Raw genomic sequence first — 13,764 nt, 5'->3', positions numbered from 1 at the left:
AAAAATCCCGATGTCGTTTTTTTGCACAAAATCTATATAGATAAAGCCTGGTACGCTGCTCGCGCTAAATTTTAGCTCCCATACAAATTATCGAAAATTTTTAGCCGAGATAAAATGGATCCCATACAAGTTATCGATAACTTGTATGGGAATTTTATCTTGGCTAAAATTTAGCGCGAGCAGCGTACCAGGCTTAAACAAAAAAACACACCTAATAATAATAATATATAATTTTTTAAAAAGAATAGCAGAAGAATACCCTGAATGGAGTCATTTCATTTTAGTTTTTTCGTGATAAATGCATGTTACACTGAACACGCAAATCGAGACTCGAGTATACTGACATATGAAACGTCACTTGCCCGCTGACTATTTTGTTTTGATATTTTTGTAATCAAGTTATTTGTTGTGATAGCAACCAAAATTTCCATAAAAATTAAAACAATCTATATTTTTCGGTAAGTTCAATTGCATTTATTACTTTAATAATTATTATTTAAATTAGTTTTAGGTTTTTTTTGTTTTATATATTTTATTTTAATATAAATTATTTACATTATTGTAATGTTGATTAAAAATATGTTAGCTCAAGCACGCAATTTTCTTAGCACAATTATTCTTGCTGCACCGGTACCAAAATCACAAATATTTCGTCCAAGTTTACCCATTGTCATGGCCAGTAAAAAGTTCGCCTGCAGTCTTCCAGATGCCAAAGTTGTTCACGATCCGGAATCTCGAGAATTTCGTATTGAATTAGTCGAAGGCCGGGCTTTTTTAGTTTACAAATTGAAAAAGGACATTCTCAAAGTTCTACACACAGAAGTCCCTAAGGAAGCTGGTGGCAAAGGTTATGGCAAACTATTGGCACAGGTTGGATAAATACATATATAAATTTTGATAAATCTTCTTTTGTTTATTTGTTGTCTTTCATTGTTGCTTTTATGTTCACATTAATTCATTTCATTCAAAACTATGTACGATAGGTATTTTATGAAATGCTTTTTTTTTTAGAATATTTAGGGAAAAGGGACCTCACTAACAACACTACAACATCACTGTCGTAACTTCATGTAGGTCAGGTGGATAGATATTTAGAGTGTCATCTGTCATGGTTCTTCCCCGCTTAGTAGCTACCAACAACTTGAGTTGATTCTGATTCCTCTCTAACAGCTCTCTTGACAACTCTTGTCTCTAAATAAAGTCTTAAATACCTGGAATAGGTAACAACTTTCTCTCTTAAAAAGGTTCGAGGTATGTTTATGTGAAATGCATGGGTGACTCACTTCTACAATGTTTGTAATGAATTTATTGCTCATGTTCCTCATTGTAGAATTTACATGCGATGTTCGCCAAATCAAGATTGCTAAAATGATCGCCAGTTTAAACTCACGGACCATCACTTTATTATTTTCAGTAGTAAGTCATCTTTTCTCGCTTATCGCCTTTTGAGATATCAAATTTTGAACTTCCAAAAACACTGTTTTTGTGATGTTTTCGCAAGGGTCGTTTGAACCCAAAATTACTCGAACTTTCTTGCAATTCAGATTTTTTGACGCAGAAATGTTTCTTAGGGTCTCAATAGTTCAATATTCGCTTTTGCGAGCTTTATTAGTTAAAAAAAAGGCTTACTTTTACGTACTCTCACTCATGTTGACGCAAACAGCTCTGTGAACAATAACGGTAGAAACTTAAATAATGGCTTTATTTATAGAAGAAACATGACCCTTTTAAAGCGCGTTTCAAAAAGATTGAAAACGTTTTAAATATTTTGATATTCAATTCTTAGACCGGTCGATTTTTCTCCCCTACTCGATTACACTGGTAAACGTGTTTTTTGTTAAAAAAACAAAAATAATTTTTTTTTAAAGATTTTTATGTGCTGAGCTCGAATCTGAAGTCAGAAAAATTCAATGAGATATTACCATTGAATAATTATATATAAAAGTGACACCGGAAAAAACATCCGCTATGTTTGAGGGGTGGCGCCACAATTGTTTTAGGATTGTGTATTCGATGGCCGAAAAATTCCTGAAAAGGACTTTTGGTTACTAAGTAACCACAACTACAATATTATTTATATTTGGTGTATTTGTATTAGTTTTGTTTTGTGTGTGTAGTGTGTTTGTTTATTTTTGTTTCTGTAATATTCAAATTGAATTTATTTTAAATTTTTGTAATATTTTGAATTGAATATTTATTTTTGAATGTTTGATTCTTATGTATATTTGAAAAGATTTTGTTTTTTTTGTTTTTATTAACGGCAAGAAGATTTTCTTCATAGTCCGGTCAAATTAGACTAAAATAAGGGGGTGAGGTTACATTAATTCCCAGCAAGCTGAAAATTGGTAGGATTGTTGGAAACACCATCATAAATTAAATTTAAAAAGTCCTCATCGATCCGAGGTGTGGAAAAAAACTTATGGGGGGTCAAAGGTCACAAAAACTGGTTTTTCACGATTTTCAGCAAAACGGTAAGTCTCATCAAAAAATTTTCAATGCAAGAATTGTAGACCAGATTATTATATATAAAAAGTGTCATAACACTTTTTTTCCTAAGACCCACCGCTTCTTAGGTATAACGATTCAAAAAGTTGAAGTTGAGTTGTAATCGTCATAATCAGGCCTATTTTGAAAAAAAACTCCTAACTGAAAAGTTCCTGAAATTTCATTATTTTTTAAGCTTGAATTTCGTTTTTCAATGGTTAAGAATATAGGAAAGCAAAAAAAAAAATGGAAATTTTCACCATTTTTCCGATTGGGGCCCTTCTCCCGAAACCATTTCCCTGGGAATTTTTGTTTAGAATATGTCTGAATAAATACAGGGTGTGCAATAGAGAATGGACAACCCTAAAACGGCTGATATCTACACTTATGGATGTTCTAAAAACAGATAGAAAAAAGTTCTATCGCAACCAGTTCATAAAATATTGGCTTTTTTTCGTTCAGTGTATTTTAAATTTTAACATCTTGTGTTTTCGTTCACTACAACCACGAATGAATGAATTTTATTTATTTCTTTTTTTTATAATTTTCTACAATAATTGTATGAGTACATAAACTCTTTAAAAACTGCAAAGCTATCGCACATTTTCCTTAAAAAAATTTTGAAATCTGTTTTTTGATGCAAAATGTAAAAAAAGTATTTTATGAAAAATTTTAAACACCTGTGGTATAAAATAAATCTATAGAAACCTAGGTGGCCAACTTTCTTAAAAATACTCCCCTTAGAAGAGAATATTTTTAAGTAAGTCGGCCACTTAGGTTTCTATAGATTTATTTTATACCACAGGTGTTTAAAATTTTTCATAAAATACTTTTTTTACATTTTGCATCAAAAAACAGATTTCAAAATTTTTTTAAGGAAAATGTGCAATAGCTTTGCAGTTTTTAAAGAGTTTATGTACTCATACAATTATTGTAGAAAATTATAAAAAAAAAAGAAATAAATAAAATTCATTCATTCGTGGTTGTAGTGAACGAAAACACAAGATGTTAAAATTTAAAATACACTGAACGAAAAAAAGCCAATATTTTATGAACTGGTTGCGATAGAACTTTTTTCTATCTGTTTTTTTAGAACATCCATAAGTGTAGATATCAGCCGTTTTAGGGTTGTCCATTCTCTATTGCACACCCTGTATTTATTCAGACATATTCTAAACAAAAATTCCCAGGGAAATGGTTTCGGGAGAAGGGCCCCAATCGGAAAAATGGTGAAAATTTCCATTTTTTTTTTGCTTTCCTATATTCTTAACCATTGAAAAACGAAATTCAAGCTTAAAAAATAATGAAATTTCAGGAACTTTTCAGTTAGGAGTTTTTTTTCAAAATAGGCCTGATTATGACGATTACAACTCAACTTCAACTTTTTGAATCGTTATACCTAAGAAACGGTGGGTCTTAGGAAAAAAGTGTTATGACACTTTTTATATATAATAATCTGGTCTACAATTCTTGCATTGAAAATTTTTTGATGAGACTTACCGTTTTGCTGAAAATCGTGAAAAACCAGTTTTTGTGACCTTTGACCCCCCGTAAGTTTTTTTCCACACCTCGGATCGATGAGGACTTTTTAAATTTAATTTATGATGGTGTTTCCAACAATCCTACCAATTTTCAGCTTGCTGGGAATTAATGTAACCTTGGATGTCTAAATTGACCGGACTATCAGTTATAGAGTGGAAGTGTTTATTTAATTTTTGTAATAACGTCTAGGCCAAAGTTGCAGTTCACATTATTTGAATGTTGTCCACATGCACTGTGGCATATACTTACTATTTTCTTAAACCGCAAAATAAAAAAGTAGGTAAGGATCCAGTTCATACAATATGGCCATATTCCACATTATTTTAAAGTATTTTAATACATACAATACGAAACTACCTCCTTTATTTGCTTAAACTGATTTATGTACATATGTATGGGAACAAGAACTTTTAATATACGGGTTTGTTCAAATTTGCAGCTGTAAATAAAAATTTAAAGTTTTTATAAATTGTTAAATTTTGAAAAAAAAAAATCTTTTCGTATCATTTTTGGATACTTTTCTTTTTTTTCATTTCTTTTCTTTTTTTTGACATTTAAGTTTTGAATGTTGATTAGTAATTTCTACGAAATTGCATACCAATTTTATTTTTGAATTTTTATTTAATCTATTTATAAGGTTCCAACGATTTTGAATTTTTTTTTTCTAAAAATATATCTAAGTAGAAGAAATCAAATCGAATAGGTACTTGTTTTGGAGCTATCACGAATTTTGCTTTGTTCCTTTAACTTTTTGGGCTAGTGTATAAAAATAACTCAGGTTAAAAGCTAACGCTCGGTTAAATTTTATGGTTATGAAAGTCAACTATTAAATTTAGCTGAGCGTTAGCCTTGTACCTGAGTAATAAATTGTTTATTGGTAGGGTGAAATATGTATAATTCAGTTTAATATTAAAGTCAGCCTTAAATTTGAATTTTGGTTAGGGCTGTAGAAAATAAAATTTACTAATGATAAGTTTTTGTGAATAAAACTTCTTATTCAGAATTCTTTGTCGCAATAGTAGGCAAATGTATAAGCGTGGTCGAATGTTCGGTATTCGGCCGAATACCGTTAGCAAAATTTCAATTTCCCTTCCTTAGAATCAAAAATAAACAAAAGGTTTGAGCCAAATCGACTTATTGGTTTGAGCTCTTACCTGATTTACAATATTACGTTGAGTTTTTCTTAACGCTTTTCTTTTTTTCTTTAAGGGCCATTTGCTGAAACGAATCTTAAATAATTTATTTTTAAAAACATAAACTTTTATGCTCTACTTTTTCTTCGGTGTAAACTGTCACATACGAATACGAACTCAGAGAGAAAAAGTAAAGAGCAATCACCTTGTCACCTACGCTAATAGGACTATTGAAATAAGGGTAACTTTCATGCCCTATAACAGGGATGGCGAACCTTTTTAGAGCCTCGTGCCATTTAAAAAAAAAATATTTATTTGAGGTACCTTCAGCGTGCCATACAGTTTTGATCTAGTTTTTTTTGTGACCACTAGAAGCAAAAATAATTAATTTTAAACTACGCAGCGTTTTATTTGTAAACACACCTATTATTTTAAATTTGAAAATAACAGATTATTATTGTAGTTGGTTTTAATAAAAAAAAAAAAAAAATTTCAGATAAAAGGTATAACTAAATGGCCACTTTTTGCAAAAAGTGGGAGATTTACAAAATTATTATTTCTTTATAACGCTATTTGTTTTTGAAAAAAACTACAAAAATTGTTTTTAGAACCAAAAAAAAAGCTTTCTGCATCATTGTTTCAAATTTTACTTTCGGAAAAACTGAGTTTGAAAAAAATGAATTTGAAATTTTTTACTTTTCAATTTTTAGATGTAAATAAAACAAAGAAGAAAGAAATATTGTAGTATGACTTCTCTTGTTGTGAACTCGATGCCAAGTAGTTTATACCAGGGCTACGTTTCGTCACTTTACGCAAAATGCAGGCTGAACTGAAAGATAAAGTTGGAATCATCTGACAATATGCTTCTAAGCGAATCTTTAATGTTATTCATTTGGACAAATTATGACTCACAGACGTATGTAAGTAGGTGAAAATATTGTCAAGATCTCCAACTTTTCTAATTTCATGTTTCCATTAATTTGGAATTGTTCGTCGTATTGCCCGCCACCCTCTCTAGTTTGATTGATTCCAACTCTTTCCTCGTTTCGACTAATTTTTGAGTCGATATCGGACAAATTCGTTCAGCTACATTTCAATTTCTTCAATTTCCTACCAGTAAAATTTAGACATGTTAAGTTTATCAAAGGATGTCGTATCAGGGTCCATAGTAGACCTAGCATTTTCTATAATTATCAAATATGTATGGACATTAGTGCGGTAAAAATTAAAATTCATATACTCATGGCCACAACCTAATTCACGCATCGTTTTTAATTTAACGTCTTTAATCATTGCACATTTTTAAAAATAAGAATTAGTATATAAGTAAGTCATAACGCAAGTAGAAGTAACATATTTTTCGTTTAAATTCAAACCATTTATACTTTCAGGCTGCATTGAAGCACGTCGATGAAAACAAATATCGAATTGCATCCGAATGTCATTATTTCCAACATTACGTTGAAACCTATGAACCAGAATATTTGAAAAAATTCCAAGATTAAACGTGAAAGTAATAAAATTCTTTTAAAACGAATGAAAAGAAATGAATTTCAGAGATTTTTACTTTTCGACTAACTGATATGTTCTGATTAATATTACACAAATAAAATTAATAAACCTTTACTGCAACCAATAAATTATACAGATTTTCACTTCACTTCATAACACAAATCATCTCAATGGATGAACAAGATTTTTCTAGTCTTGTCCTTTACTACGGACGTGCTAGGTTTTTTCATTCAATGCAAAAGACAGCACTCGACGGTTTAGCCAAACATCCAGCAAATGCATCATTTCGATTGTACAATGGTATTTCGTTGGCTCTTGGCAATCGTGTCCAAGAAGGTATTCGTGAGTTGAATCCTCTAAAAAATGAACCAGATTTGGGATTGGCTGCAACATTGGGTCTCATTTATGCCCATAAACGATGCAATCTAGTCGACAATGATGCTTTGGCTGGTTTGGAATTAAAATTGAAAGAAGAACGAAAGAATTTAACAGCTAATTCAGCTTATTATGCGGCTGTATTCTTGTTCCTCAGTGGTGGGAAAGTAGAAAAGGCTCGGGAATATGCAGAAAAGGCAATCAAACTAAATCCTGATCATTCAAATGCTCATGTGTTGAAAGCTTGGGCTGAAATGTACACAGAAGAAAGGATAAGTAAGAATACTCTTCTCTCTTTGGAAAAAGTTTTGCTCAAAGGAAAAAACATTGATGCATCTCTGGGGCAAGTTAAGTACTTTCAACTGAATAGTGACTACGAGAATGCTATTTCAGTGCTGAATAAGCTCTCGGTGCGTTTCCCTGAGCTGAATATTCCGCTAATTGAGAAAATGGAAACTCATCTTGCCAGTTGGAACTGGGATTATGGATTTGAAACAGCTTTGAGAATTGTAAATCTCGAACCAACAAACATAGCTGCTTTAAGAGTTAAGGGATTCTTGTTGATTTGTAGAGAGGGCAATATCCCATCGGGAGTACAGACACTTCAACAATTGCTGAATGCCGCCGAACGTGTAGAAATGGGCAATTACAGTCTTATTCTTCAGATTTGTCAGCTCTTTGCTAGAATATGTGGTCGTCAAAAGGATATCCTTAACCTTACCAATAAGTACATCGATAAAATTGTCCAGCTCAGTCCCGGAAATGTTGAATTCCTCACCGAACTGGGCTATCAGTATATTATGATGGGCAATTACAAAGAAGCGACTAAGTGTTTCAAATCGGCAACCAAAGTGGATGACAATTTATTTTTTGCTCTATGTGGCCTTACTCTATGCCAGATTATCGAAAGTGGAGTTACGGAACAAGTTCGTCAGCAAGTTGAATTTTTAAATGAAATCAAGGGAATTGATAAGGAACCGATTTTATTGTTTCTCTCTTCGAAAATTGCTGAGAATGGCGATCGAGCTGTAGCACTTCTAATTGAAGCTACAGAGATTCATTTTAAAAATCTAAAAGCTTTATCGTATGGCGCAGAATATCTTCTTCGATTTGATCCGGATTTTTTGCTTCAAGTCACTATGGAACTTATGCAACATTCACCTGTTCAAGTGCAGGTTAAAGTGGGTGTGAATTTGACCAAAGACACGCTACACATTTCGTTAAAACATTGCTTGAATATTTTGGAGGCGGTGTGCAAAGCATGCCCTGGCTCAGTGAAGGCTATATTCCTAATGGCAAAGGCTGAATTCCTTTGTGGGGAGATCAGTTCATCGACAACAACTTTGCAGAAGATTCTTAATGAAATAGATCCAACTTATACTGATGCTCATTTGCTAATAGCTCAAATACATATTCAGCAGAAACAGTTTTCCAAAGCTTTGCAATCCTTGGAAATTGGTTTGTCACATAATTTTTCAGTTCGTGAGAATCCATTGTACCATTTGTTAATTGGCATTGTTCAGAAGAATCAACAACAATACGTTGAGGCACAGAAGAGTTTTTTAAATGCAATGAATTTAACAGGAAGTAAATTTACTCAAGAATTATCGAATAATGTAGCTTCACCGAAGAAATATCGTAAATCGGATATTGGAAGTTTTACTTTAGCCGATAAGGTTACATTGTATTTGGAATTGATTGAAGTTTATATTCAATTGGGTGAGAGTTTTGAAAGTGAAAGGTTACTACAAAACGCTATGGAAGAATTTAGTGGAACATCAGAAGAAGGACGAGTGGTTATTGCAAATTCGGATCTTGTATTGCAAAATGGGAATATAGCAAAGTCTATTGAATTGCTGGAGGATATTCAACCGGGACAATCGTATTATATTCAGGTGAGTTGGGGGTGGATGGTTAAAATAAATTTCATGCAAAATACGTTGTAGAACAAATGCTGTCCTAATTTGTTCTGACTCTTATTCAGCAACACAGAACCCAAATTCGAGTTCGTCTATCTAGGTACCAAATGAGAAAGGCTTTTGATCGAAAGGGTACTTTTGAATGCCGCTCACTTTGCGCCTAATTTCTATTCCTGGAATAACTTTAACGTCTATGGACGCTTAATTGTATCCTCTATTATCTAACAAAGGTCTTGTTGGTGATTGATATTTGGACCAAATTAGACCCCTTTTTTCGAAGGTAATTCTCAAAGTAATCTGTCGATGTACCATTGTTTGTTAACGTCATTTTGATTTAAAAAAAAATGTATGCTCTAAAATGGTACCGAATTATTTAAAGAAATGCATTTTGTATTTAAAATGATAAATTTCTGTCTCAATTTGGAAAAACTGCAATTTTCATATGATAAACAACATAAACAAAAATTGAACGAGTTCACCAAACTGTAAGACAAAATTTCCCAATGACTTCAATATTTGTACCTAATAAGAAAATTTTGCAAAAAATATTCCAATTTAACGAAACTGATGATATTTGAAAAGGAATATCTTTGAAACCATTGGATCCAAAGAGATTATTTTAGGCTCCAGTTATTGGAAATCTTATAAGTCCAAGGCCGTTATACATTGTTTTTGCACTAAATTTAGTTTTTGAAAGCTAAAATCAGCAAAATAGACAAATTCGGGTATGTATAGGGTTACTATGCTAATTTGATTGGTTTTAGGTTTAATAAACAAATTGATAAAACAAAAGACAACACTTTTGGAACCTATCATCCATCAATCTGGCTTTTACTCTTAAAAGTCCATAAGGACTTGTTATTCATTTCGACTGGGCACTACAATGGTCTTCCTTACTTAGGGTGACCAAGCCATAAGGCGGCTCAATCCATTATGGATTGGGGCCTCAAACAACAAGCCAGATCTATTAACAATCTGCTCCCTTCGCACCCAAGTTGTTTGAGGTTCTAGTCATCAGACATTTAACTAGATTTTAATCCATATACAAATTTTAACAATATTCGAGTATTGGTAATTGTTAACAACAGTGTTCTGATACTCAAAAAGGCCAGTCATTTCCAGTAGAATTTGGCTTCAGCCATTTTTTAGAAAATATGTCAGTGGAGCAACACAGAAAATTTGAAGTCATTTCGAAAACTCTAAAAAGACTTCAATTCAAATTTTGCACAGCACGTTACTCCCCAACTACTCTGTTGTCTCTCTACTCTTTCGTCTCTCCTGTAAAATTTCGATTTTGGGAGTTACAAGGTTTCCTTATGAGGCCGACGATAGAGATCCTATATTTTCTTGAAAAATCTTTATCCTCCATGTTAAATTAAGAGCCAAAAATTTATGAAAAAATTGTCGACACTAGTTAAAGTTACTACTCTTATTTGTCTTTTAACAGGCTAAAACTCACTTAGCAAATATCTATCTTCATCATCGCAAAGACCGCGTTGCTTTTGCTAAATGTTTCAAACAACTTGTTGAAAACTGTCCTGAACCAGAAAGTTATCTTATGCTTGGTGAAGCTTACATGTCTATTCAAGGTACGAAAAATATAAAAATATAGTTATGTAGGTTTATTTTATCAGTTTCTTCTTGTCCAAAATTGTAGAACCCGATCTCGCTGTTGATGCTTATATACGAGCTCTTGAACTCAATCCAAATGATTCTCTACTTGCAAGTAAGCTAGGTCGTGCCTATGTCAAGACTCATCAATATAAAAAAGCAATTCGCTATTATCAAGAAGCTGTACTAAATCCAGATCATTCAGGATTAAAACTTGATCTCGCTGAACTTTACTTGAAGTTAAAACAATTTCAAAATGCTGCTGATATATTAATGCAAGAAGTCGACCAAAGAAGAATGTAAGTGTAAAATCTCACCATAATTAACAATTAAAGTAAGCTTTTTCTATTTCAGTGACGATAATGATATATCTGCCTTACAACTTCGCACCAAACAATTGCTTCTCTTAGCTAGAGTTCATGAAAAATCTGGAAATATTGCTTTCTCATTAACCAGACTCAAAGAAGCTCGTGACAATCAATATCGAGTTCAAAAACGAGTCACTATTGATCAGTCGGGTAATTTACAAGAACAAAACAAAGTTCTTGTCAAGTAAGTGAAGAATATGGCCTGAATTCTGTGAGACATTTAATAAATTTCCATTTTTCCTAATAGAATATGCCTTCTTATTGCTGAACAATCAATCAGCCTGCGCGAAAATGACCAGGCGGTGAAAGTGTACAAAGAATCTCTCAAATACTCACCCAATGATATTTCAATTTTGGCTTCTTTAGCTAGATTGCATCTGCAAATGAATCAAATGGACCAATGCAAAGAGATTTGCAATCAAATTCTTCATTTGGATAGCAATAATGAAGCAGCTTCTGTAATGATGGCTGATTTGTCCTTTAGAAAAGTATTTTATTGACTTTTGTTGAAAATGATGTCAATCTAACTTCTCTTCCCATTTAGATGGATTTTGAAAACGCTGCTTACCACTTTTCCCAATTGCTTATATCCCAGCCATGTTATTGGACCGCTCTGGCGCGTCTCATAGAAGTAATGCGCCGATCTGGAACCTTGTCTGAGGTTGCATCATTTATTCAGCGAGCTGAACAGGCTTCGGTGAATCCATCGCAAATAGCCGGATACAACTACTGTAAAGGACTTTACGAATGGTATTGTGGCAATCCGAACGGTTCACTGCGTTTCTTCAATAATGCTCGTCGAGATTATGAATGGGGACAGCAGGCAGTCTTCAATATGATTGAGATTTGTATTAATCCCGATGGTGAGTTGCCAAATGCTTCTGATGCTGAGATGGCAGCCGATAGTGGTGAATTCAATGATTCTAGAATTGTTGCTTTGCGAACTGCTGAAAGACTTTTGAAAGAACTTCGTCCTCGTCCCGGTGGAATGGACAATGAAGCTTTAAATCATCGACTTTTACATAATTTCTTACAACTCTCAACGAAACAGAAATTTCAAATTGAATCTTCTTTGCAAGATTTTTCCGATCTTGCTATGAAAGAAGAATATCAGAATTTAGTAGGACCAATTTTGGGAATGGCATCAGCTTTAATTATGCTGAAGCAAACTCAACGAGCAAAAAATCAATTGAAAAGAATATCTCGAAATATTTGGAATTTTGAAGAAGCTGAATATTTAGAACGAAGTTGGTTGCTTTTAGCAGATATTTACATGCAATCAAGTAAATATGATGTGGCTGAGAGTTTTGTTGAAAAAGTTTTGGAACATAATAAATCATGTACCAAAGCTTATGAGTTTGCTGGACAAATATCAGAAAAAATGCAAAATTATCGAGAAGCAGCGAAAAGTTATCATAGTGCATGGAATTGTGGTGGCAAATCTAAGCCACATGTTGGTTATAAACTGGCTTTTAATTATATGAAGTTGAAAAAATATGCTGATGCTATAGATGTTTGTCAGCAAGTTATGAAGGAACATCCGGATTATACTATTATTAAGAAAGATATCTTGGATAAGTGTAGGAATAATTTAAGGTCTTAAGATAGTTGTTGAAGGTTAAATTTTCGTCCAATCCACGTTTCTAGTTTTTTTTTATGGAAATATCCGTCCAAAGTGTGAATCTTTCAAAAACTGTAAACTTTCTTTTCAAATAGCTGTAAGCTGAAAAAAAATACGGTCATTATAATTTTTATATTGCAAAATAAATCCCAGTGCAAATAGGTGACTTGTATACGATACTGAAAATAAAGGACAAAAAACACTTACAAATACATAATGTGTATGGCTAGTTTATAAGTTATTTTATTTATAGATTTTTTTTTACATTCAGTATTTATGTTATTATTTTATTTTTTTTAATTTATACACAATAAATTTTGTTTAAATATTGAGCCGAGAATTAATTTATATTTTAAATAAAACAATATTTTTCTTATAATGTACATTTTTAGATAAAATAAATTACAACACCATTTAATACACCGAAATGAACTTTATTTACAAATAAAATTTTCCTTTTATTTAATGTGTTGGTCAGAAAAGTGCAGAAAAGTGCATTGAAATTAAAAAAATATAAAGTATTATATTTATATATTTTCAAACCAAAAATTAAATGAATTCTTTTGAGGATTTTTTGTTAGCTTCAGCTATTCTTGTGATGCTGCAGTAATTTTTTTTTTGGATAACATACTTATAAATAAATGTTTGTATAGAATGTTTCTTGCTATTTAATTTAAGACGAAAGAATTAATTCTGCTTTCTTGAAGATTTCCATCACTATACACATTATTAACACCCACTGCGTTACAACTACAGATACAAATTCGAAAGGCCAGTTAATGATAAGGGCAACTGCTTTCACACAAAGGTCTGATTTTTGCATTAAGTTGTTTGGCTATTGGGTTTTCTCAAATTTTTAGATGGGAATTTCTCTCTTCTAAGAAGATAACAATAAATCTATGTCTGTTAGAAAAATATTTATGACTTCCGAATCGGTTGAAAAATTGGTGAATCACAGTTATAGGGTTTATAATATGGGATTCGGAGTTTTTTGAATCTTATCGACACATAGTTTTCATTATTTTTGCTAATTTTTTTGGGCCTCTTGGTACTATAATTCCTTTCTTTTTGTGAACTAGCTATATTGCTATTTTCAATTTTGTTCATACAACATAATACGTATACAAACCGCTGTGACTACATAAACACACTCTCGTAAGGTTTGATAACTTTATTTTCTTAAATAACCTTTCTTCCTT

General features: G+C 32.2%; 1 protein-coding gene across 1 annotated transcript; it reads left to right on the top strand.

Annotated features, from left to right (window-relative positions):
• The first annotated feature begins 479 nt into the window (after positions 1 to 479).
• Positions 480 to 12,987, top strand: LOC129914604 (tetratricopeptide repeat protein 21B-like). Its single transcript, XM_055993934.1, has 7 exons — positions 480 to 870; positions 6,551 to 8,941; positions 10,413 to 10,554; positions 10,623 to 10,875; positions 10,931 to 11,128; positions 11,192 to 11,432; positions 11,489 to 12,987. Exons 2-7 carry the CDS (start codon positions 6,842 to 6,844, stop codon positions 12,545 to 12,547), a joined length of 3,993 nt encoding a protein of 1,330 aa, XP_055849909.1. The 5' UTR covers positions 480 to 870; positions 6,551 to 6,841; the 3' UTR covers positions 12,548 to 12,987.
• Positions 12,988 to 13,764: the final 777 nt, after the last annotated feature.

The sequence above is a fragment of the Episyrphus balteatus genome, chromosome 3 (assembly GCF_945859705.1).
Source record: "Episyrphus balteatus chromosome 3, idEpiBalt1.1, whole genome shotgun sequence".
Taxonomy (NCBI): domain Eukaryota; kingdom Metazoa; phylum Arthropoda; class Insecta; order Diptera; family Syrphidae; genus Episyrphus; species Episyrphus balteatus.
Note: the sequence above shows the minus strand (reverse complement) of the source record. Positions and strands in the feature narration are given on the sequence as shown.

Bases quoted from the DNA above. Each gene is read 5' to 3' on its own strand.
- LOC129914604 (XM_055993934.1), top strand. From the start codon at position 6,842: ATGGATGAACAAGATTTTTCTAGTCTTGTCCTTTACTACGGACGTGCT. The intron at 11,129-11,191 runs GTAAGTGAAGAA...TTTTCCTAATAG, and splicing joins CAAAACAAAGTTCTTGTCAA to AATATGCCTTCTTATTGCTG. The intron at 11,433-11,488 runs GTATTTTATTGA...CTTCCCATTTAG, and splicing joins CTGATTTGTCCTTTAGAAAA to ATGGATTTTGAAAACGCTGC.